The 25322-nt window shown below is 44.5% G+C and overlaps 1 protein-coding gene across 1 annotated transcript in view; it reads left to right on the forward strand.

The window, feature by feature from the left end:
* astn1 (astrotactin 1) overlaps positions 1-25322 on the forward strand; it is a 222081-nt gene that overhangs the window by 171924 nt on the left and 24835 nt on the right. Inside the window, exons 17-19 of the mRNA XM_063218915.1 lie at positions 11371-11639; positions 12706-12839; positions 13359-13510. Of these exons, the coding sequence (XP_063074985.1) occupies positions 11371-11639; positions 12706-12839; positions 13359-13510 (555 nt within the window). The remainder of the gene's footprint in view (positions 1-11370; positions 11640-12705; positions 12840-13358; positions 13511-25322) is intronic.

The following is a 25322-nucleotide window of genomic DNA, read 5'->3' on the forward strand; positions in this document are numbered from 1 at the left end:
TTTGTTTATTTGTTTCTTTAGATATTGATGCAACTCCTCTCATGTGGGCTGCATGTATCCTCATAAGAAATACGTCTTTTCTGGTCCTATCAGCCTGTTGTGACAATGGGAGGGGGGCATAAAGGCCTCTGAGCGGTATGAAATAGGCACAGTGTGCTAGTATGTATACAGGGAAAGATGTTTACAGAGACTTCAGTGAGCTAAATCGATCTTGGTGCATGAATAGCCTTGAACAACACAGGCAATCTCCCTGCAGTGCATTTCCCTTTAGTAAACAAAGATAACATCTTCACGTTTTCAACGTGTTCTCTCTTTTCCTTAACGTTTTACCAACAAAAAGTTTTCTGCCGTGGTTTCCACATTGATGATCTGATACATAATTCATTCCCCTCAAATTTGTTGTAATGACTGAATGTTAATCAGTCATCACACCTGTACTGTATAATCACCATGTCATTAAGTGCAAATTTGAAATGCCCACGCACTATTCGAGTTGTCAGCAAAGCAGAAAAAAATACAGCGTTCCAGCCAGGGCTGGACTGGCCATCTACCATAGCGAGCATTTCCCAGTGGGCTCTGCACCCTCGTGGGCCCCTATTAATTTATTATCATTTTTTAACATTTCTGAAATAGGGGTCCACGAAGTTGTGGGGCCCACCGGTGAGTCAGTTCTGCACCTCTAATTATGAGGGGGCCCTTTAAGCCAAAAGTGCCTGGGCCCTATTACTCCCCCAGTTCAGCCCTGGTTCCAGCCCAGTAGTCTACTAATGAATCAATCAATGGAACAGAGGCTATGTGAAGAGACCCACACTGCACAGGCGACCCAGCATGTGGTCATGCCGGTCCGGACAAGAAAAAATTAATTATGGTAGTCGTATTTGTTCAGTCTTTTTTATTTATTTATTTTTACTGCTGACAACAACTGATTGGTATGATTTCTGTGTGCCAGCATGTCAACAAGGAACATAGAGACTGCTTTTATTGATCTCTCTGCCAAGGGCAGCGTTGACAAACCATTCCATGCACAGAATTTAAAATGTCAGTAAATATTTTAAGTCCATTCCCTACGAGTTGAACACAGTTTTTTTTTAAAAGATTTGTGTTGGATCACTTTTGAAGTTTTGAACTTTTCTTACCTAAGCAGCAGCAGAGTGAGCAGGAGGTGTCTGTGGACTTAACATTCAGATTATTGTAGTGTAACCATGCCAGGGATGTAGAATAGGGGTGTAGCTTTACAAACAATTTAATCGTCGCACTTAATTTGAAATGTATAATTAGTCTGACAGCAGATACTACTACAGCTACATTAGGCTAAGCGCGAGTCCTGCTACAGCCTCAATTAAAAACATATTACACAGCTCATTTGTTGTCCCCTCCCACTGACAAAAAAATATGTAGCCAAAAAATATAGCATCACCCACTCCCTGTTGCGGTGCTGGCAACAGGTATGATGGATGTTTTGTCTACCCGGTCTTTTTTGTGTGTATTTTTTGGGACTTTTTGGGCTTTATTATCATAGGACAGCATGAGAGTAGACAGCAAATGACTGGGAGATAGAGATGGGGCAGGGGCAGGAAATGACCCCAGCCGGACTCGAACCGGGGTCCACGAAGGCAATGTAAGCCCAAATGTGGGGGGGCTTAGCGCGCTGCGCCACAGCGCTCCTCCCTGTCTACCCAGTCTTAGGGGGACAGACAGGACCTCTGCACTAGGGCTTGAAATGGGTTATTTAATGTTTCACGCTTTTTTGCACTATTGGCTGCCAGTGCTGGGGGCGAGCTTTCAGTCACTCTCGCCTCTTATTCTAATGAGTCCCTCACATGTCAGAAAGCAAAGACCCGAATGCATCTCTCATATATGTTATTTCTCTCTTTTGACAAACCACCCGTACAATTCCTGACCACTGCTCCACTCTTTTTTTTATACTGCCGTCCTGGTGGTAACATGCAACATAAGGCTCTGTAAGTAATGTGCCCTTGGTGCACACACAGTTTATGAGGGGGGCGGGTCAGCAGCATCCGACGGAGCTGGAAAATATCATAAGCACAAGCGCAAGCTGTCACTCCGCATCGTCCATCATCCCCTCCACATGCTGCTTTCTGTCAGAGCTTATCCGCTTCAGATACATTGATTCTTATCTGCTCGCGATGCCGAAGACAAATGTAGCTCACAGCGGAAGCTAGCAGGAAGAACTCTGGGGTGAATTTCTCAAAACCAAAGTTGCTTACTACATTAGCTACTTCGTTGCTTTAAATGTATTTTCCCATTGGCAACTAACGAAGTTGCTAACAGGCTAACAACTTCCCTTTTGAGAAACTCACCCCTGGGTTGTGCATATACCCGCAGGTTTCATCAGACTGAAGGAAAGGAAGGAAGGAAGGAAAGGCTTTTTTTCTCTCCCTCCGTCTAAGACCGGTCCTCTTTTCCTCCGTCTGGTAGTGGGGCAGTGGCTGGTTAATGAGGGTGGTGGACAGAGCTGTGCTGCTGGCCACAGCAAAGATTGAGGATGAGTGGGATTGGGCCGGTTGCCATATCAACACTCGGGTGACCTGTTCTCTGTGTGTGTTTTTGTGTGTGTGTGTGTGTGTGTGTGTGTGTGTGTGTGTGTGTGTGTGTGTGTGTGTGTGTGTGTGTGTGTGTGTGTGTGTGTGTGTGTGTGTGTGTGTGTGTGTGTGTGTGTGTGTTCTGCACCAATCTACCTTCGTGAGGACACTGCTATTGGAGCACACCAACCAGGTGGGGCCCTCGCTCCATGTGGGGCCCAAATCCTGAACCCCACATGTTTTGACCCCTTCTGCTGGGGTAGTTTTATTGTTACTGGTAAAAGTAAACATGTAAAAACATTTCCTCACTGACAGGTTAAGGTTAGGGATTGTTTTTGTTTCTGCACAGTTTAGCATTCTTTAGCTATTGTTAGGGTTAATATGAATTAGCGTTACAGTATTTGCCTACTGCTTGAACACTATAGGCTGATGCCTAGACCAAAATACCATATTGTTAAGTTGTTGGTAACATAACTTAAACACAGTGTGTCCGTACCTTAAACAAAAGTTCTGCTTAACACTGTAGTAGCAATTCAGCTACACACATTTTGCTTTATGCTACACACTTACTCATGATCACTGCACACTTTTTCCTTCATAGGACACTCCATTAAAAAATGAACACTCATCATATCATTGAGAAAACACATCCGTTAAAAAACAAAGCACACTGGATGTATGACAAGATTTAGCCACCAACAATAACACACATGCTATCAAAATTAACCACTATTCTGCCAGTTACAAAATTGCATTCTTTATATTACATTGCACTTATTTTATTTTGCATTTATTTGTTTTACTTTGATTGCTTCTTTGCTAAATTCACACCTTCCTACACTCAAACAAAACAACAAATATCACAACTGTACTAAAAGAGTAGAATATGGAGTATGGCATTGACTGACTTACGTTCTGTAAAACCTAGCCTGATGCCAGGAGTAGCCGTTTGTCTTCATCATCACATGTTAGGTAGAACATGATAGTTTGTAGAAATACACATAATAGTGTAATTTTCAGAACACAACCAAGCAAGCACTTGAGCAAACTGACTGAACATGATATAATTTTGATGACGTCATGTAGATGTCAGCTGCATATTGTGTCTGGAAATATATTGTACTTCGTTACAGTAAGAATACCTCATACCCAAACAAACAAAGTATATTGACTATGTTTTTCATTACAGCATGTTGACGTCAACCACATATTTATATCATATTTGAAAATTTGTGAATATACTCAATACACAAACAAATGGTCCATAAGCTCACCTACACACTGTTGTGTTGAGAGTGATGTACTGTTTACGTAAGATATATTTTGCTTCAGTTTAATGCCCATTCTGTGAGTTTAAAAAGACTGTAACAAAAAGAAAGACTGCTGTGTTTTGTATAAAGTAGATAACTGTTTTCACATTGATCTAATTTGTTTTCTCATTTGGTGCTGATGTGTGTCTTTTGACATGAAAGTGAGGTTGTGACAAAAGGTTGTTATGAGTTTGAGTTTTTATGGCAATGTTTAGGTTTTGATAGCAGAGTTTCATGCTGGCATATATGTGAAGGGTTTATCTCCAAGTGTTGAGAGTAATTGGCTTGTGTGTAGAGTTTTGACTCTATGAGCGAAATTTTGCAGATTGTGTGCAAGCAGTAGGCAAAAACTGTAATATGAATGGAAGTCAATGGGATGGCCCCACAAAGATATAAAGGTGGGGCTGTGTGTGTGTGTGTGCGTGCGTGCGCGCGTGTGTGGCTGTGTGTGTATGTGTGTACGTATGTGCGTGCCTGCGTGTGTGCATATTGGCTTTTGTGTGTGTGTGTGTGTGCCTGCGTGCGTGACAGAATGGGGACTGGAGACAGGGACCTGATGGAGCAGTCCCAGCTTGGCCCCGATTACTCATTTTAGAGGTCAGCCCAGACAGGACCCGGGTGGCTTTCGCCTCCTTTATAATTAATCTTTCATTCTTCCTCCATGGAAGGCGGATGCCAGCCGAAGAAGAACAGGTGGCAGGGCACCACGGCAGAGCACTGCTCTGGGAGACGGCAGCCTCCGCCACTGCTGCCACTGGTACCAGTGGCGGAACAATTGCACATGGGGCCCCAGGGCAAGCCACTTTTAGGGCCCTCCGTATGGCATGGCCTGCTCACAATAGGGCCCCCACTACCAATGCAGGAGGGCTCTGGGCCCAGGGGCAAATGCCCTGCTTACCCTCCCTATATCTCTGCCCCTGACTGTTACCCTGTACGCTAGTCCCTCCCTGCTGCAGAAGCACTGCCTCTCATACACAGCCTTTCTTTGAAAAAAAAGGAAAGAGAACAGTAGGGGATTAATTTGTTGTCATTGTCGTCTGAGGGGAGGGTAATGGAAAGCAAAATTACGGAGTGTGGAAGGTAAAACTCAGAAACAGTTGATTGGGTCTAAGCTGAGAGGCATACATGATTTATGTAGATATCATAGGGGATTTCATTTGAGCACATTCCTCTGTCCCAATGATTATACAGAGTTAAATGTCAACAAAATATTTGTACTCCATTGTTTCTGCCATGGGTGTGCTATGAAGTGACTACTGCAAGCAGTGAAGAAAACATGAGGGAATATATTTTCATAACAAAAAACATCAAACCCTGGTGTTTACTTTCCTGGGATGGTGGATGTTCACTTCTTTAATGGACTGTTTGCTTCCTTGCAAAACTCTTAATGGGAAGAGTAAAAAAAGGCATAATTTTACAAAGTGTGAGGAAACAAACCCTCCACCCCCTCTCACAGATTAATCTGTTAAAGTAAATAATACACCAGGGTTTCAAATTTGAACAAATAGTATGCTTGAACAGAATGACTTTAGTAAACTTTTTATTGCTCAAGTTTTTTTGGGCGAGAGTGAATACTTTTTTTTCATTGAGAACTCATAAGTATCTACTGAAAACACAGCCATGTTATTTAGAAATATTTTCTTTTTTGTGAGTTTTCAAACTTCGGCATAATTAATGATTTTAGAGTCTACAATCTGTCCTCCTAAGCTTTCATAACCTTCAGCTAAGGATGGTAGAAGTTTTTAGTACTTTAATGTCATTGGTAATTCCACCAATAATATAATTCATGGCAGACATCAAAGTGTCAAAGTGACATCCTAGCTTGTCAATTTCGTTCTTTTCGGCACAGATACCAGTAGTGAATAGAGAGTGCGCATGTGTGTGTGTGTGTACAGTATGTCATGTGTGTACGTGTTTGACTGTGTGTTAATGTAGTATACTGTGTGTGTGTGTGTGTGTGTGTGTGTGTGTGTGTGTGTGTGTGTGTGTGTGTGTGTGTGTGTGTGTGTGTGTGTGTGTGTGTGTGTGTCTGTGTGTGTGTGTGTGTGTGTGTGTGTGTGTGTGTGTGTGTGTGGATTATGTGTGTGTGTGTGGATCCTTTGTGTGTTTTTTTTTTGGGCAGGGGTGGCACTGCTAGTATAATCTCAGCATGAAAAAAGGAGCCAGCTGTCTGCCTCATGTGAAACGATAACACGAAGGTCAGCAAAACAGCACCTGGTTGGCATAGGAGCCTGCTGTTAAGATAGCCATAGCAACTCCCAGGGATACACATTGGTATGAAAACATTTGATTGTGGCGCTGTTGCTAAGGAATACTCGTTTTGCTCTCATGGATTGCCAGGGTAAGGATACCTCTCTGCCTCTGTAATCCAGACAAAAGGCCATGACAAGATGTATTCTAATATTAAATCACCTTGAAATGGTCTGGTCTTGCAGGGAGAATGCTACATTTTCACCGTATTTATTTATTCACAAGAGCAGATGTTGGGCCAAGGTTATCCTCGTTTCATGAACAAGGATGGTTTGAAAGTGAGTGTATGTTAATAGCCTATATTGAGAAATAACTTTTTTCATTTCTTTCATTTTGTTATGCAATTTAGCGCCACTCTGACTTAACTCGTATTTCTACTACATTCGGTTCTTCTGAGAAATAGCTCCCAAAGTCTGTCTTCAGGGACCATTTCAAACATGGCTATTATTCAGGCCTATTTAGATTGATGTCTCACCTCTATTCAATGCATGCACCTGCCTCCTGGGAGGCCTTGGCTAAATGGCTCCGTTCAAACCAAATTCTTAGTAAATTGTCTCGCATTCACACAACAGGACTTGTGAAGGTTGGCCTCTATTGCTCCACCGGGGCAAAGAGATGCACACCTGGGAGCTCGAACATGCTGAAATTAGTTTATCCACGATAGCTCCCGCAAACAAGATGTCACTGGTCTTTGTGTCTCCACGCAGGTTGCAATCACGGGTAAATAAACGCCGTCAGTCTCACCTCGGTTAGAGACACCCCTGCAGGGTTTCATTAAGGTGCCGTAGGTTAGGACGGGTGGTGGGAGCGGGAAGGCTGTCAGTAACCCTTGGCAGTCTACGCACACTGTGCTTAAAGTGGAGGAGTGAGTCAATGTGGCTGAGATTGAAAGGGCTTTCTGGGCCACAGAGGAGTGCTGGAGACCAAGTGGGAACCGCAGCAGCATGTCAACCATCTTTATTAGCACCAATGTGTAGACATGGGCCGCAGCATACCAGCACTAAAGGCTAACCATTCCACCTTTGTATCTTGCTGATGTCTCCATGGAAACACTGACAGGATGAAAAAAAATGTTTTTTTTCTTCTCTCCCCTAGACCACCATCTAGCATTCGAGTTGACTTCATGAATGCGATCGTCTGTTGGACATGCCGCTGTTCTGGGCCCGTTTGCAATGCATTTGCAGCACGTGAGCAGTGTGTTCAATCAAACGAAAGGCTCTGGAGAACAGCCCTCCTCTGGTGGCTGACAGCTTTTATGGGAATTTGTGTAAAATGGAAGGGCTATTGCATAGTAGTGCATTTTGAATATGTTCAGGAGAGCCTTCTCGCGTCACGTGTCCCTATGGAAACACAGTCAGATTTGCATAAGTGCCCCCGTGCTCTTTCCTCTTTGAGGAGGTAATAAAGCAACGCCCTCATCTTCACCTAACACAGCCACGCAAGACCTTTTGTCCCTCTCCTCCAAGGCTATTTTGCATCAGTTACTCCAGTCCACATAGCTGTGTTGATGTGCTTTATATAGGTCTGCTTTGGCCTCACTGTGTCCTTATCATTTATTTACCACCACTGCGTACCGTAGAATGAGAATTGCCTCTTTAATTGAATCAAAGGCCAGGGATTCTGTTTTATGTCATTCTGAGTCTGTATTACAGCCTTGTTTGGGAGAAGTGTGTGGTGCTGACAGCCAGGTACACCACACCACACCGCACCACACCGCCTCTCACTGGAGAGAGACGTAAAAGAGGGCTTTGAGCAACATCTAGTGTTACATGGTGAAAGGGGACGACTGAGACATGCTGCAGGGTTACTGTTCTTTTTCCTGTTTGTTTCTTTTTTTAATCTTTCCTTGCTACCTCTTTTATTCCATATCTTGTCACAAACCAAACAAAACCATATACAGTAATTTCATACTGTCTATTGTGTGTCTTGATTGGAAATTCAAATCTGTTGATTAAATGTTTTTTTGAATACAAAATATTTCACACACAAAAATGCAAGCATCAACGTGTTTCCAGAGAGAACAAAATGTTGTTACTACGTATTGTAGTGTAGTCATTTCTATATATGAAGGATTTATTTGCAAAGCGGTGTATCTCCATTTTTTGACTTTTGCATTTTATTATTGGAAATGACTGTTCAGAGGGTCTATCACCTGTGTGAATTCTTACCATTCACATATTTTGAGAACATACTTTTTTAGCCTATATAAAATGCATTTTGCAATGCAATTCAATGGAATGCCCAATACAAAAATGACAATTTCCCAAGATTCTACAAAATGGAGATACACCGTTTTGCAAATAAACCCTTCATATCAATTCAATACTTAGTTCATTTGGAATGCTTAGTGAACCCATTGTGTGTTTATGCTGAAATCCTGAGCATTCCCTTTTCGCCACATCTCTCTCTTCCCTCACATTCACACTCCAGTGATTTCTTACTTACAGTTTTTGCCGACTGCTTGCACACAATTTGCAAAATTTGGCTCATAGAGTCAAAACTCTACACACAAGCCAATTACTCTCAACACTTGGAGATAAAACCATCACATATATGGCAACATGAAGCTCTGCTATAAAAGCATAAACATTGCCATAAAAACCTTACAATCTTTTGTCAAAACCTCACTTTCATGTCAAAAGACACACAAAAGCACCAAATGAGAAAACAAATTAGATCAACTTTAAAACAGTTGTCTGCTTTATACAAAACACAGCAGTCTTTCTTTTTGGAGCAGTCTATTCAGTCTCACAGAATGTACATTTTCACAAGACCCCAAAATTCAATACTGTACATTACAAAACTGCACCTTACAGTACAGGACATTAAACCGAAGCAAAATATATCTCAAACAGTACATCACTCTAAATACAACAGTGTGTAGGTGAGCTTATGTACCTTTTTTGTGTATTGGTTATATTCACACATTTTCAAACATCTAAATATGATATAAATATGGGGTTACGTCAACATGCTGTAATGACAATCATCAATGACAATCAAGTCAATATAGGCTACTTTGTTTGGTTATGAGGTATGAGGTATTCACGAAATACAAAACATTTTCACAGACACACTATGCGGCTGACATGTACATGACATCATCAAAATTATATCATGTTCAGTCAGTTTGCTCAAGTGGTCTTGCTTGCTTATGTTCTGAAAATGACACTATTTCTACAAACTATCATGTTCACATTATGTGATGATGAAGACAAAAGGCTACTCTTGGCGGCATGTATCAGGCTAGGTTTTACAGTACGTGAGTCAGTCAATGCCATACTCCATATTCTCCACTTTAGTACCATTGTGCTATTCGCCTTGTTTATCATACAAGCAATCAAAGTAAAAAAAATAAATGCAAAATAAAACAAATGCAATGTAATATAAAGCATGCAACTTTGTAACATGGCAGAAGAGTGTTCAATTTTGAAAGCATGTGTTTTATTGTCTGTGTCTAAATCTTGTCATACATCAGTGTGTTTTGTTTTTTAACAGATGTGTTTTCACAATGACACTCTGAGATTTTACTTTTGAACAAAGTGTCTTGTGTATGAAATTGTGTGTAGACAGCTGCAGTCTGTGTGTTGCGTAAAGAAGCAAGTGCCTTGCTAAACTGGTATGAAAGTGTAATGCTTACTTTTGTTTAAAGTCAAGCAATAAGTGTTTAAGTTATGCACCAACAACTTAGCGATATGCTACTTTGGTTTAAGCATCTGCCTATAGTGTTTAAGCAGTAGGCAAAAACTGTAAGGTTCTGAATGAGTAGCCCTACTTCATCCACTCCCATGATTCCCGTATGATAGAAGAGGAGCCGGCACCTTTCAGCCCCAGCCTGTGCGGTGCTGCGCCCCAGAAGGCTCCTCCATGCACTGATGAATGCAGTCTGGCCTCTGCTCCCATCTTCCCTTGTCATCCCTCAGCCCTCCTCCCATCATCCCTCCCAAGTGCGAGTGGAGGAGTCAGCCGGCGAGACGGCTCCCAACCCTCCCTGCCTCTGCCTCTGCCTCACCTCACACAAGGAGTCCCATAGGCAAACGCACTGAGAGTTCATGAATAGCGATGGCATGAAGCGCACAGCCCGACAATTTTCACCAAATTAAGCTAGCTTAATTAAAAAATGCAGCTTGGAGGTGATTGGGACCCAGGAAGCTAGAGTAGGGGAGAAGTTTGCTCCCCTAGAGTGTATATTGATGTGAGCCGAGAGTCATGGCTCCTTTTTTTGTTGCTTTTCTGCATATGGTTCTGTGGTGGTGGTGTAGGGGGGGGACTTTGGGCTCCCTTTTCACAGTCACTTTGTGCCCCCCTCAAGTCGAGCCGTGACTTCTGTTCTTACTGCCATGGAGTGGAGGCTCTCACACTGAAGTGCCCTTGTGCCGGGCTTGAATGTGTTTCCCGCTCTTCAAGGAGTTATAAACTTGTCTTATTTTATTAAAACCTACACCAGAAAAAAGGGATATTCCCTAATTGGCTGTTGAGCTTTCAAAATTGCTTGTGATCTTGTATACGCTCTAGTCTTAGCAGGGGGGAGGGAAGACAGGAGAGAGAGAGAGAGAGAGAAAGGGAGAGAGAAAGAGAGAGCGCTAACATAACTATGAATACTGCGTGAAAATGGGGAGAAGTTGCTGTGAGCTTTAGAGACTTTTACTGCATTTTGCACAACACGTTTCATGTGTTTGAAGATGCTTGGAAACTGTTCAAGGGAGGACGGTATACTGAAAATAAGTCACTCTTAAATAGTCTTTTGGGGACTGAGCCAAAGTATTCTTTTTTCCAATCCTGGCTATTCACACCAAGTTTTGGGGATAAATATTTCACAAATGGCATGATTGCTCTGCTTTATGGCTTTTGTTCTTTTATTATGTTTAAGGCATACAAATATTACGACCTGCAGAGTGCAATTTGAAAAAGTCTAATCTACAGAGATGTGATTATGGTGTGACGAGGTGTCGAAGCTGGGTACCTGTTTCAAGTCGAGCTACTCACGGTTTCTCCATTCCCATCAGTCTTGCCTCTGTTCATGCAATATTACCTTGCTCCCTTCCCCCCTTCCCCTCTCTCTTGTGTATGTGGAGAAAACAGCTCTGCCCTCTGACAGCGGTTCTGCTACTGGTTCCTTTGAAACTGTGTTCCTGTTTGTGATCAATAAACAGCTAGACTCTTACATTATTAAACAGAGCCCTGCATTTCAACTCACCGTCTCTATTTCTCCCTGCTCTCTCCCCTCTCCCGTCCCTCTCTCTTCTCTCTCCCCTGCCGCTTTCCAGGGAACTCTCCCTCGGACGAGTCGGAGGAGCGTGACAAGGAGCCGCGCACGCTCACCTACCCGGCCTACATCGCCAGCCTGCTGGACTCGGGTGCCAAGCGCATGGCGGCGGGGGTGCGCATGGACTGCAGCAGCCAGGGCCAGTGCCCGCTGTCCTGCCACCTCTGCCACATGAGCCCTGGGCCCGCACGTCCCGCCGAGCCCGTCCTGCTCCACATCACCAAGGCCACGCCCATCTACGAGCTCGTCTCAAACAACGAGACGTACCAGGTGAGGGCGGCCATTTTGACTGAGCTATGTCTCCTAAGCCTTTGAGGAGTACCGTCACAAATATGTGATTAGAATTTTACCAAAATGTTGAGTTCTCATTAGGATGCCATGAGGACTTTGTGAGATTTTTAACACAGACTTCTATGGGAGCTGTAAAGTGTTTTAAGTAAAATTCTAGAAGAACTGGAGGAAAATCCTTACTCCTCAAAGGGTTTTAACCTGCTTATAAGCCATGTCCATAGATGTTGGGTGTGTGGCCTCAAGTTCTGAATTCATGAAATTCTAATTCATGAAATTCAGCAGCAGTACCGTACATGTGAGGGTTTCATTGTCTTAGACAGGGTGGCATTTCCAGGGAGATGGATGGAGGTGGATTTCCATCCTTATTGTTTTGCCATCCTCACCATGCCAACTCATCTCAATCTCTTTAGAGGAAGGAAATGCTGAGCGCTCTCACCGGGTCTTCGTCAGGGTGTGTCAGGCACCCTGACACGAAGACCCGGTGAGATTGAAACCGGTCTGCGTTTTTAGACTATGCCCCAGTGTAAAATAAAGGGTTTTTAACTTCAAGAACTTTATTTCTCCTTGACACATATGCAAGAGTTGCCTGAAGTAGGCCCCGTGGCCAACAAGTCATCTCAGTCTCTGGTGGAGATTGTAGCTCTGCTTATGTTGCTGCAATGTTTTTTTTTTAACCTTTCTTGCTGTGCTATGTTGGCAAACCACACCCTGATCTGACAGTAGGGACACATACACGCGAATTTGCGAACTTTTCCATTAATTCCTATGAGAGAGGCGAAGGCAAGCGATGGCAAGCGAACAGGAGCGAAATTATTAAAGAAAGTTTAATGTTCTGCAAATGAGGAGCGAATTCGCCTGCCGCGGCCCAGTCAAATCAACAACATAACTGTTCCATTCCATTTGATTCACCGTGACGACCTGATGACGGTTGGATTTCGCCTCTCTTCGCTTCGCTTGCTTTGCCTCCTATGTGTCCCTACCGTTACCCATACTGTAGGTAGTAGCATTGTATGCCCATGTGCGATTGTGCTTCCCTCCACTTCAGGCCCTTCAGGAGGCTATGATGAGCATGCTCTGGTGCTCCAGCAAGGGGGACGTCATTGACGACTGGTGCCGCTGTGACTCCAGTGCTTTTGGGACCGACGGTCTACCCATCTGTGCCCCGCTACCTCAGCCCATGTGAGTTTGCCTCGAAGAAAGTTTTCAATATGGACTGAAAGCATAGTTTCTCATTCCCTATTGTTGGCATCTCTGATGAAAATGATGACTATGTGTTGTGATTAATAATCTCTTTTTTGCCGCTGTCCTTTTCGGTCACTGCATAACACATTCATGGCAGCTGTAACTATACACTTTTCATGAAGGGTTCAGGACTGTTTCGTAAGACATTCATAGCAAACCTTTCATAAACATGGAAGACAAAAGGACAGCAACTTGTCAAAATAAAAGTTAACAATTGCAAAACAACATTGCTATTTTTGTGCTGCTTTGTTTAACTTTTATTTTGACAATAGCTGTTCTTCCGTCCCCTAGGTTGATGAAAGGTTTGGTATGAAAGGGTCATGAAGCAATTATGAATGCTTCATACAGACTTAATAGCAGCTGCTATGAATGTGTAATGCAGGAACATGTTATGTGAAGTATTACCTCATTTTTTTGTGTGTTTGTGCCTTGTGTCCCTCACTGTGTCTGAGCCAGGTTGAAACTGTCCCACACCTATGAGCCCAGCAGCTCATTGGTCATTGTGGAGTGGAAGCACACAGAGCCGCCCATCGGGGTGCGCATCGTTGATTATCTCATCAGCCAGGAGAAGGTGACAGAGAGGACAGACCACTCCAAAGTTGAAACAGGTCAGTCTCAGACGTACAGTGACAGTACCTTTTCAGTACAGTTTCAAAATCCTTTTCACACACCTTCATATGTATGTCCGTACTTGTTTAAAAAAAACTCATGCTGAGGTATTTGCTCACAAACATCAGATAAGTAAGATACAAATACAGTTACTGATAACTGTGTGTAAAATTAATTTCCCTCTGGATTAATAAATGATACTCTACTCTAAAATACAAATGCTCTCTAGGCCATTGAAAATGTTTTTATCAACAGATTCCTGCAAATCTGTAAGTGTAATCACGTGCAGAAATGCATTCAAATGTGAAACGTGTACAAGTGTATTGTAAGGTGATGTATGTAAATAAGATAAACTAAGGAAAGGCAACCTTGCCTGCATCCCTCTGCTCACTTGTTGAACACGTTGTAATATTCTGTGTTACCACTGGGCAGTGCTCAAATACTGAAGAAGACATCCTTTATGAGGATAAAGCAGTCCCACACCAGGGTGTCAAGTGTGAACTGTACAAGACATATATAATTGTTTATATCACTGTTTGAAGAAAATACACGTATTTTCTGGCTTAATTATTGTTTGCTCACAACAGTTGAATGAATACTGTTTCATGAAGTCTGAACAGGCTAAGTCAGGGGTCCCCAAACTTTTTTTTATCTGGGGGCCACATTATCATTCCTGACTGTGATCAGGGGCCGGGATCAATAATGTGGGCTTTATACTAGGCCACTGCCAACCACAGGTATTCCTTTTAATTTCTAATAACCATGTAAAAATAACAAGGAAGGTTAGAAAAATATGGTGATTGACAGTTTATGAGTGATACAATAGAAATGGTAGGCCTGTTTATATTACAGTGAGAGGAGAAACTATGAAGACAAGATAGGATTGCTTCTTCGGGGCAGTTCAAATGGTGAGGTGCAGAGAGGTGGAGGGCCGGTCAAAGGGACGTGGCGGGCCGCATCCGGCCCCCGGGCCTTAGTTTGGGGACCCCTGGGCTAAGTTATTAGATATTCATTATAATAACCACTGTGGGAAGCTCCTGTGGGATAATTTGTCAAGCCTTGTGTCAAGATGTGCCTGCACGAAAAGTAGTAGACTAAGGTGAATTTTAGCAATTCAGTCCACAACCAAACAAAGAACCGCAGCTTCCTTTTCTGTCTTGTCTTGAAAGGTCATCTTGCAAGCAGGCAAAATTCCCTCCAAAGTGTAATCATTTCACTTTTTAACTCTTACCTAAGTTTGATAAATGGTGTGTTTTTAAAAGAGCTCCTCACATCCAAAACACCTCATCCATCTTCTGGGTGAAATCTCAAGTCTACCTTCTCACTGTTTGGGTCTGTGGTCACGACAGCTAAACACCCTTTTCCATAGTTTAAAACCATCAATGTCTTTCCATTTTGGAAACCACCTTAAACACATAAGAAAGATGGGAGACACCTCGAAAAGATGGAAACCTTGAGTATACCTAGGTCAGTGTTTTAGAAGGAAATGGTGAAAGAATGAGGGCTTTTCACATGCATGGATTCCTAACATTCTTCTCCCATTGTTCATATCTGGATCCACCACCACCACCTGTGAAAGTTCAGTGAAAAACATCTCTGTGGTTTTTCAAGTGTTTTCAGTTTTATTATCTACCAGGATAATGTACTCTGTGATTACAGAATGTGCTTCCTTTATATGGTGCTGGCAGTAATATCAAAGCCCTACTTGACTTTATGATTGCAAGGTGCTTCGTTTGAGTAGAACGAGCTGCCAGGATCTCACCTGGACAGCCACAGCTTCATGGTTAAAAGGTTATAGTAGTTTACTCCATCACACTGGCCCACTTTCCCCATGGGGGATGATTATGATCTGATGGTTCTTCATGGTGATTTTGGTGGGATGCTTCCAGGAGTGAAGACGCAAGGATATCTCGCTCCAACTGGCGTGACGGATAGACAAAAGCGGTTGGGGAAAGTGGTCTTTACAGCCCGACATGGCCATGTGTTCAGAGTTCTGAGAGCCAGACTGAACTCTTGGTTCTGCTCAGGCGCCTTGGCCCAGTCTACTTGGCTCAGCCCTCCGCACCAGGCCCTGTGTTAAAACGGAAGCAGATAATATCATCGACCACAACACAAAAACAACTTATTTTATTGCCACACTTCCTGAGGAGACATTGTCTCGCACGTGAAGCATTGTGCAGTTGACGGTTTCACGTCATGTCATCATTCTGACAGACTTTTGTAATTAGCGTTGCCCTTAAGCCTGTCATTCCCTTTAGAAATGGAAAAAAGTTGACTCGCGGGTATACCGGAAAAATCACTCTGTTCCTTGCTTATTTAGTTGTTCATTTGTTTATTTTTTAGCGTTTGTTTGCCAATCCTGAGATTCACTGTTGATTGATGCACTGGTTCACGGCTTACACATGTGAGAGAGAGAGCGAGAGAGCGCGCGCGAGAGAGCGCGCGCGAGAGAGAGCGCGCACGAGAGAGAGATGAGGCATTGTAAAATCCTTGGACCATATTGCTTCTGCAGAATGAAAGGCTGGGAGACAGATGGAGACGTGGTCTTAATTTACGGTTCGCTTGTAGTCTGTCTGATCAAACACTGAAATGTTCCTGCATTAACTAACCTTCCATCCGAAGCAGAGGCAGAGTCCCTTTGGTACTGTCGTCCCATGACAGCACGCTTCTTCCCTGAACTTACCTCAAAGTTTAAAAACCCCTAGAGGATGGAAGTTGCCCTCTTGAAATGTTCTACAGCTCAGTGAGCAGCCAAGATAAGACTGACCAACTACAATATGCAAAGTGTTGTTTTTAATTATTTTTTATGAAATGATTTTTAAAAATGTTATTATGCAAACAGCTTTAGCCAGTTGACCAAAGTGTACTTTTATGCAGTTTTTTGTGTGATTACATAACAGAGAAATAGAGCCCGGGCACTTTTGGCTTAAAGGGGCCCCTCATAATTAGCGATGCAGAACTGGCGGGCCCTGCACCCTCGTGGGCCCCTACTTTTCAGAAATGAAAATATTTTTTTGAATTTCTGACAATAGGGGCCCACGAGGGTGCAGGGCCCACCGGGAAATGCCTGCTATGCCAGATGGCCAGTCCAGCTATGGATATCAGACAAGGTATACCCCCACAGAGCTGTATGCGCTCCCACACACTAACCAGACGGTCGCAGCTCCAACAAGCTCCCAGAGGCTTTTGCACAGTACAGTACGTGCAGCAGAGCCGTTGTGTTCCTTATCGCCCCTAGATATGGCATCTCTCTTTTGTCTGCTTTTCTGGCCCTCTTTAATGAAATGCTCATTCCTCACAAACACGCAAACAGACCCACCCCACCCTCTACTACCACCACCCTCTATCACAACACGCATACAAAGTTACGAACACCTACCACCGAGGCAAAATATTACTTAGAAAGTGTTGTGTTTGTTGAAAAGGAAAGAACATAATGTTTTTTTATTAGGTCCAAATGCAAGACTGGGCAAATATGATCAATAAAGAGGTGTTCTTTTATGGGCTAAGTCTTACTGGAAATTGTTTTTTTTTTCTGTCCTCAGTTTAACTGTTGACATGTGTCTTTTTTCTGCACTGACGTCTGATCTGACTCTGGTCTGCAGAATAGCATCTCCACACTTCTTACTGGAAGTATCTGAACGACATCCACTGGATAACAAAAACATAAATACTTTCAAGCTCATTTTCAGTAAGCTCATGAAAGACAAATGAGGACTGTTCCACTCCAGCACAAACTTTTCCTTTTTTCCCCGTTCTATGATAATTAGAATTTCCATCTGACACTACTGAAACAAGACGCATCATTACCACTCTGTGCATTGCACATTTTGTTTATGGCCCTGGCGCGTGTGTGTCTGATTGACACGTCTAAATGGAAGGCAGCTCAACACAGTTTTGGCCAACATATCCCATCTGAGCAGCCTGGTAAGGCCACGCGCAGCAGATGCAGAAGGTCTGTTTGCTGACTCTTGACAGCAGCACCCAGAGGCGAAAGAAATGAACATTTGAAACAAAAATGGCCACTACTGTAGTATAGTGTGAGCTGTTATTCACCATATAGGGGCTTGGGGGGGGCCCAAGCGGCTGCCTGCCTGCCCAGCCTGGTGACAAGATGTGCCTCTGGCAGCCCCAGCCTTGAGGCGAGCGCAGCAGACTACCGTAAAAGCGTGCCACCCACCCACTCCTCTGGGTCTCAACTCAAGACAAGCAGGCAGATGAGCAGGGATGGGGGACGTGTCCGACCAAGGTGTGAATGGGTGGAGGAGGTGATCGACACCGGCTAACGACTCTACCACGGTTGGTCGGTGCTCTTTGGCAGAGGACGGTGTGCGTGCTAATCCAGTGCATAATGGGATTCAGGCACACAACTTGACATCATAGCCTTCTCCCCAGATGTGGAAGCTGACTGGATCGGAAGTCTGCTTTCAGTCATCCCGGTCCCGGCCAGACTCCCTGTGAAAACAAACAGCCACCCCGGCCAGGGTGATGTCAGCAACTTTTGATCGCCCAATAACAGAGGGGTTTACTCGTGGGTCAGTGGGACATGACATCCAATCCGTAAACAGATTACTCACCCAAGCCCAAGCGCCATGTGCCGCCGCCGCCGCCGGGAGTCCGGTGCCACGCTTCCTCCCCTGTAAACCCCACCGGACAGGGCGGGGAGAGGAACCGGGGCGTGGGAGTGGGGAGTGGGGAGTGAGGAGTGAGGAGGAGGATGTCGGGGTGGGGAGGAAGGGGGCGAGGGGGGATATGAGGGTTCCCGAGAAGCAGGGATGCGTGCCCAAAGGTGGAAGACGGGGCTTCACCTCTGTGGAATGTTTTTCCGCCCGGCGTGGAGAGGCGCCCCTGGCGCATGAGCTCATTCCTCGTCTACTCGGCGGAGGAGGCCCAGGGTCAGGTGCAGCACGGAAGCTGGCACCACTTCTCTCCACACATGAGGCTGTCTGCGTGTCTGTGTCTGTGTGTGTGTGTGTGTGTGTGTGTGGGTGTGGGTGTGTGAGTGTGAGCGCGTGCGAGCGCGTGCGTGTGTGTGTCCATGCACATGCACGCTTGTCTGTGTGTGTGTGTGTGTGTGTGTGTGTGTGTGTGTGTGTGTGTCTCTGTGTGCGTCTGTGTGTATGACTGTGTGTGTCTGTATGTGCGTGCGTGTGATTGCATGTGCGTGTTTATGTCTGTCCTTCTGTGTGTGCATTAGCAGGGCAGAGAGAGAAAAAGAGAATTTTGGAGGGGGGTGTGGGGGGGACAACCACCCAGCTGTGAGCGCACAACACCGGGCCGCCCCCCCCCTGCACCTGGGCCTGGGCCGCTCGGCAACGCTGACAGCTTTCCGCCAAACAGCACAAAACACCAGCATGGCCCCATCCATCTGGCCCCCACCGGCGGACCGCCGGACCCCCGGCCTTTATTGGAGCAGGCAGTGTTATGACATATAGTCAGTGATCTATAAATTTGACTCGTGAAAATGAAGTGCGTCTGGCCGGCCGTGCGGGGGTGTGCCATGTGGAAGGAACTCACCTCTATATAAAAGTCCAGTCTGGTGATTTTTGTGTTTCCCGTCCGGTTCTGTGTGAGTGTGGCCCGCTGTTGGCAGATGCCCGCTTTTGGCAAACGGTCTCCACCCAGCACCCACCCACATCTTATATGCCAGGATCACAGGCCCTTTGATTGAATAAATGTTAAATGAACATAATTGCCTGCTAAATAATTATTTACTACAGTAAGCATGTTTTCTCAGAGGCATGGGTTATGAAATTTGCATTCGTAGAGTTCAAACACATGTTAGTTTGGTATATTTTTTAAATTTTGAATTTAAATAGGGCCTTCTAGTACTCCATATACATTCGAGTTGTTTTCATTTTTTTTAATTAAAGAAAACACACTCAGACAGACACACACGCACACACACACATGCACGCACGCATGCACGCACACACGCACGCACGCACGCACGCACACACACACACACACACACACACACACACACACACACACACACACACACACACACACACTCACAGTATGCCTAGAAAAACATCCAGCCATTGTAGTGTTAATCTACGGTATTGCTGTTACAGTAGATGCTCACATGTGAATCATCAAAAGTGTGAAGTGTGTTCTGCACATGCCTCTTAGCCTGATAAACCAGACTAAATGTGGATGTCTAATTTAGTCTGGCCTCGATGCATAATACATCCGAAGATTGTTGATGAGAACAACCTTCCCTCAAAACCCTGCCCGCTTTGATTCAAAACACATATTTGCGTTGTAATTGGTTTGCCAGATTCATGGCATTCTGGCTTCATTCAATCATTATGCGAGGCCAGACCCACCCGTAGACAAAACATTTTGCCGTCCAGCGGGTGGCGCTGGTTCACCAGGCTACATGCCTCTATAAATTTCCAAACAACCTCAACAGGCACCACTGTGGAGACTCAAGTAGTCAGGAAATGGCATAACATTTACACAAATTGCTACCTAAGATTATGCAAACATGCCGTATAGGGGCCTTGCATTTATTTATATGAAGCAAGCTGTTACAACTGTGCACTGGTAAAACTTACACTCGTTATTAGAATAACTGCATGGCTATCAGGCTGACCTCAAAAATATTCTTTTACGCACACGGTAAAAGTGTGGGTTGCAGGCTTTATCTGCGTTCCCAGGCTTTTCAGCAGTGCGATGTGTATTCATGCTGCCAACAGGGCTAAACGTTTTGCGTCAGTGCACTCCACCGATTTTTTTTTTGCGCTATAGGCACATAACCTTTTTGTTCGTGTTTTGCTTTTGATGTTTTTGTGTGGTCCACACTCACTTTCACCATAAAATGCTTGTTGAGGAATTGCGCCTGAAATTTTTGCTCGGGAGTACACAGTGACTAAACGCTATCACCTGTTCTTCTGCGCGCTCTGTGGTGTGCGTCTGACAAATTTCAGGAAGAGGTGATTTATCTCGACTGAAAGAAAGTAGCATCCATCCAAACGCTCGCTGGGGTTATGACGTAAATGGCAGATACTGCGTTCACATCAAGTGCCTTTTGCACAACAGTGAAGGCAGATTAAAGGAAGGGGTCTCTCCTTTTACGCAGACAAGCGTGGGTGTAGTTATTGACACCCACCCTCACTCTGGTTTGCCATTTGCATTTTATATCCTGTGTTTTTCTGATTCTGACTACACGTTCCTTGTGGGAGATCAGGTCTGTTAATCATTGTTTCTGCTGGCAAGTGCCAAGAATCAATACACTACAAACTGTTGTTGTCCAGCGCTGGCCTTTTGTTCATCAAAGCAGACAACAAGATCCAGATGAGATTTGTTGAGCCCTTTGCTGGGCTGCCAAGTCTGCTGGTACCACACAGTTACCGCTTTAATGGAACTGGTGAAATTCCCAGCGATCTAGACAAGATCGTACTCCTGCCATGGATTTGGGAATTTTGAAGTTTGATTGTTTGCCTGCTTAGGTAACAGAAAAGGTGAAAGAAAAGGGATATTCTTTTCTTTCTTTCTTTCTTTCTTTCTTTCTTTCTTTCTTTCTTTCTTTCTTTCTTTCTTTATTTCTGTCTTTCTTTCTTTCTTTCTTTCTTTCTTTCTTTCTTTCTTTCTTTCTTTCTTTCTTTCTTTCTTTCTTTCTTTCTTACTATCTCTCTGTCTTGTAGATTGTTGTAATTCCTTACACCAAATTATGAATATTAGTTGAAATACGTTTTATGGGTCCTACCGTGGCTGATATGGTAGGGCACTCGTCTGCTCCACGGCCGACCCGGGTCCTTTGCCGGCCCTTCCCCATCTCTCTCTCTCAGCTCGCTTCCCGTCTCTACCTCACTGTCCTGTCTGAGAAAAAAACAATAAAGGCTTGTAAAGCCCCCAGAAATACTTTAAAAAGAAATAAGTGTTATGGTAACCATGACTGTTTGCCCTCTCTACTCTCAGCTGATGCAGAGTGGTACCAGTGCACCCATATGGTAAGAATTGCCATAATGTCTGGGGCCCTGAACACTTGTACCTAATATGAAACCAATTCTCAACTGTTGCTCCTTACTCCCCACCCTAATTATGAAGAGAATCCATGATCTCTCCTTGAGAGAGGGCCACCCAGCTCTTCAAATGATGATGGAGCATGCTCCATATTTGTCATTCTATATAGTGGGATTGGGAGAGGCCATTACTGCTGATGCTTCAAAGAACATAACAATTTAACAGTGCCCACTGTTGTTCTGTAAGGCAGGCCAAAAGTAATCAGTCTGGGTTGTGTTGTTGTTTGACTATCTTGCGTGGTAAGATAATATTTCCAAAAGGATGCGGATCACTTAAATAGCTGGAATGAAGTCTGGGGGCCCACCACTGACCAATAGCAGATACTTTGAATAGGTAAGAAGTATGATGAATTTCACCCATTATTTCAAAACATGCACCATACAGTAGTAGCCATTTGAACATTTTATGTTGATGAGTTTTTGCCAAAAATGTACTTCAGCAACATTGTTATTCTAACTATTTCGTTGAAATGTGCAAGATGGCAGATTAGACATATTTTGTCATCCTCAGCCATGTCAGTGTGGTGTTTTTTCGTCTGGTCACAATACTTTTCTGCAGTTTGAGGAACGATATCTGTGACAGTTAAAGTCATACACTAGAAGACTACTGAACCCTCAAGTGTCAAGAACCTAGTATGTGAATTCGATGGCTCATCATTTTGTTTGTTTCAAGTAAAAAATGAAAGAAAAAAAAACTTGGCAATACATTTTCATCTAATAAAATATAGGCTTCTTTGAGGGTGTGCTCTTAGCACCGTTGGCCATTTCCAATTCAGCATACTTTCAACACATTAAATCAATCAAACAGCTCTGCAAGTATGCAGTGCTCTGCAGAAGCCAGAGTGATGGAGAGCCCCCACTGACTGTGGCCTGTTTGACAGAATGATCAGAATCGTGGGGGGGTGAGGTGGGGGGGGATTGACCAAACCCCTGGGGAACACAATAGGGTAGGGTTGCCAGACACCTTGGTGTGCTTGCCATTCAAGGCCCGGCCCGGTGAAAAATGGGTGCAAGCTGTGTGGTTGGAATCTGGAGAGGAGCATAAATTTGTCAGCGTGTGCCAGACTCCTGTTAAGGATGTTATAATTTCAGCGCAGTATTTTAGATTTATAAAGAGATGCTTTGAGAAACGAGTGCCTTGATGCAGACTGTTTGTTACTATCCAAAGCAATGATTTAATTAAGTGATGTAGATATGACTTTGATAAATAAATGTTCTGTTCCTTGCAAGTACTATTTCTTTCAGTTTGACATGGGGCATATAGGCCACGGAGCGTTTTTTTTGTTCTGTGTGATGTTCTCAAAAACTGCCCACAATATTGCATTATCAATCAAAAAAAGCAAATCTCAGTTGTTTGGCAACAACTGGGCAAAGCTACACAGCCGCAATACCCCATGATCTGGCTCTCTGTCTGAGCTCTAAGCCATGCCTAGCAATATTTCGTGACTACAAATGGTACGATCCTGATTACGGCACGCAAACACATTAGCCACAATCACAATTAACTGTGTTGGTTAATGCGATCCCTCATCAAACAGATTGAGTTGCATCCTGAAATGTAATTCATCAGGAAATTGGACTTCAAGATGAAGTTCCAGTTGATAATTGGGTAATTGCATTGTTCCAATGCCCTCAGAGTAGAGAGATATTATATGGAATGCAGGGTTGATAATGGTGTTGAGTATGGTCTGATTGGTCTGATTCTTGCATGGCTTCCCCAGCCAAAACAGTTGTATTATGTTCAAAGTCAAAGCAGGCCAAGGGCTCAGATCCTGATCACCACCCTCTTTACTCGCCTGAACCACACCATGTAGACCTACCCTGGTGGAACTGGTGGAAAACAGTTTTTTTTCAGTCGTGTTGCTTTGAAATAGACCCTTTATGCATTGCATTTATTGGAAAACAAAGTGGTGGTGTTAGTTGATGTTGTGTGCGCGCACAGACACATTGTGGATTGTGTTGAAGCTGGCATTTGAGGACACCATGTCTCCTTAATTCTCTGTTGACTTTTATCTTAGGGAAAGAGTTACTGCTACATTCAGTCAGCAGGAATGACATCTGAATGTACACCCTTTTAGGCGGTGCACAGAACTTGAGGGGATGGGGGCAGACGTGGTGTATAAGAGGTAAAGCCATAACCAGTGGTGTTCCCACCAGCACCTGGACTAAAACCTCACCACCTTTTTTTTTATATCCATTTTGTGGTTCCTCTGTCATATTTTCAGGTTCATCATCTGTGTATGTTACTATGCAAAACAACTGTGAGCAAAACACATTGAATGAGCATAAAAGTATCTTTGTGAACATCAAATTATTTCAATATTCTTCAATTTCTTTATTTTTTCATAATACCGCGACTCTCTCTCTCTTTCTGTGTGTGTGTGTGTGTGTGTGTGTGATTGTGTGTGTGTGTGTGTGTGTGTGTGTGTGTGTGTGTGTGTGTGTGTGTGTGTGTGTGTGTGTGTGTGTGTGTGTGTGTGTGTGTGTGTGTGTGTGTGTGTGTGTGTGTGTGTGTGGTTAGTCAGGATATCCAACTTCAAGTGCTACAGTCCCTCACAATGTCACTTTTCATTTCCATCACTCTACATGTTAGTTGCTGCTCCACTGTAGGTCCACACACACACACACACAAGCGTGTGCGTACACACACACACACACACTCTCTCTCTCTCTCTCTCTCTCTCTCTCTCTCTCTCTCTCTCTCTCTCTCTCTCTCTCTCTCTCTCTCTCTCTCTCTCTCTCTCTCTCTATCTCTCTCTCTCTCACACACACACACACACACACACACACACACACACACACACACACACACACACACACACACACACACAAGGCCTCAATAAACATGCACCAGGCAGCGACAGCTGCTACACACACTCTCGCTTTTCCCTCCCGAGTTTATCCTGGCGCCTGGCCGCTTGTTTTGATGCAGCAGGCTGTGACCAGCTCAGATCGGGTCCTCCTCTGAGCGAGCCTTTTTCCAGAGAAGGAAGTACGAAGTACGTACTACTGGGTGTCCACCTTCTCCAGAGACCGACCCACCTTAACCCACGGGCAGGGCCGCTGACAGCTTTGGCTGGGCCCAGGACGAAATCATCTGAAAGGGCCCCCCTCACCCAATACATACAATGTAAAAATGAGAACCCAAATCTGGGCCCCCTCTGTCCCTGGGCCCGGGACAACTGTCCCCTTTGTCCATTCATGTCGTCGTCCCCCTTGCCTTCCCACGGGGAGGCTCCTCCGCCGCGCCGCACCACGCCGGCTCTCATGCAGGAGACCCGAGCCCCCCGTGTCCAGTGACGCAGGCAGCCCAGCTGGGCAAACACCTTCCCCCAGCCTCTCCTTAATAGGAGCAGGCAACGGCATATTATTGCAACCTGCCAGGTAGCTTCTCTGTGAGCTCTTTATTCACGGGGGCCGCCGCGCAGACCTCGAGCCCCACCGTCTGACTCAGAACGCATCGGGGGGCGAAAAAGCATCCCGTGCGAGCGGTGCGAAACCCAAAAAAACACTTATGTTCCCCTCTGGTGTCCGTCCGACACACACACACACACACACACACACACACACACACACACACACACACACACACACACACACACACACACACACACACACACACACACACACACACACACACACACACACACACACACAGTCTCCATTCCTGGCCGGGGTTATTCCATATCCACTCAGCGAGCAAGCGGGGCAAGGAAGCGGAGTGAGTGAGTGAGTGGGGAAACACATCTTTTCCACATGGGCAACCTTTCAGAGGTGGATG

The sequence above is a fragment of the Engraulis encrasicolus genome, chromosome 16 (assembly GCF_034702125.1).
Source record: "Engraulis encrasicolus isolate BLACKSEA-1 chromosome 16, IST_EnEncr_1.0, whole genome shotgun sequence".
In the NCBI taxonomy this organism is placed as follows: domain Eukaryota; kingdom Metazoa; phylum Chordata; class Actinopteri; order Clupeiformes; family Engraulidae; genus Engraulis; species Engraulis encrasicolus.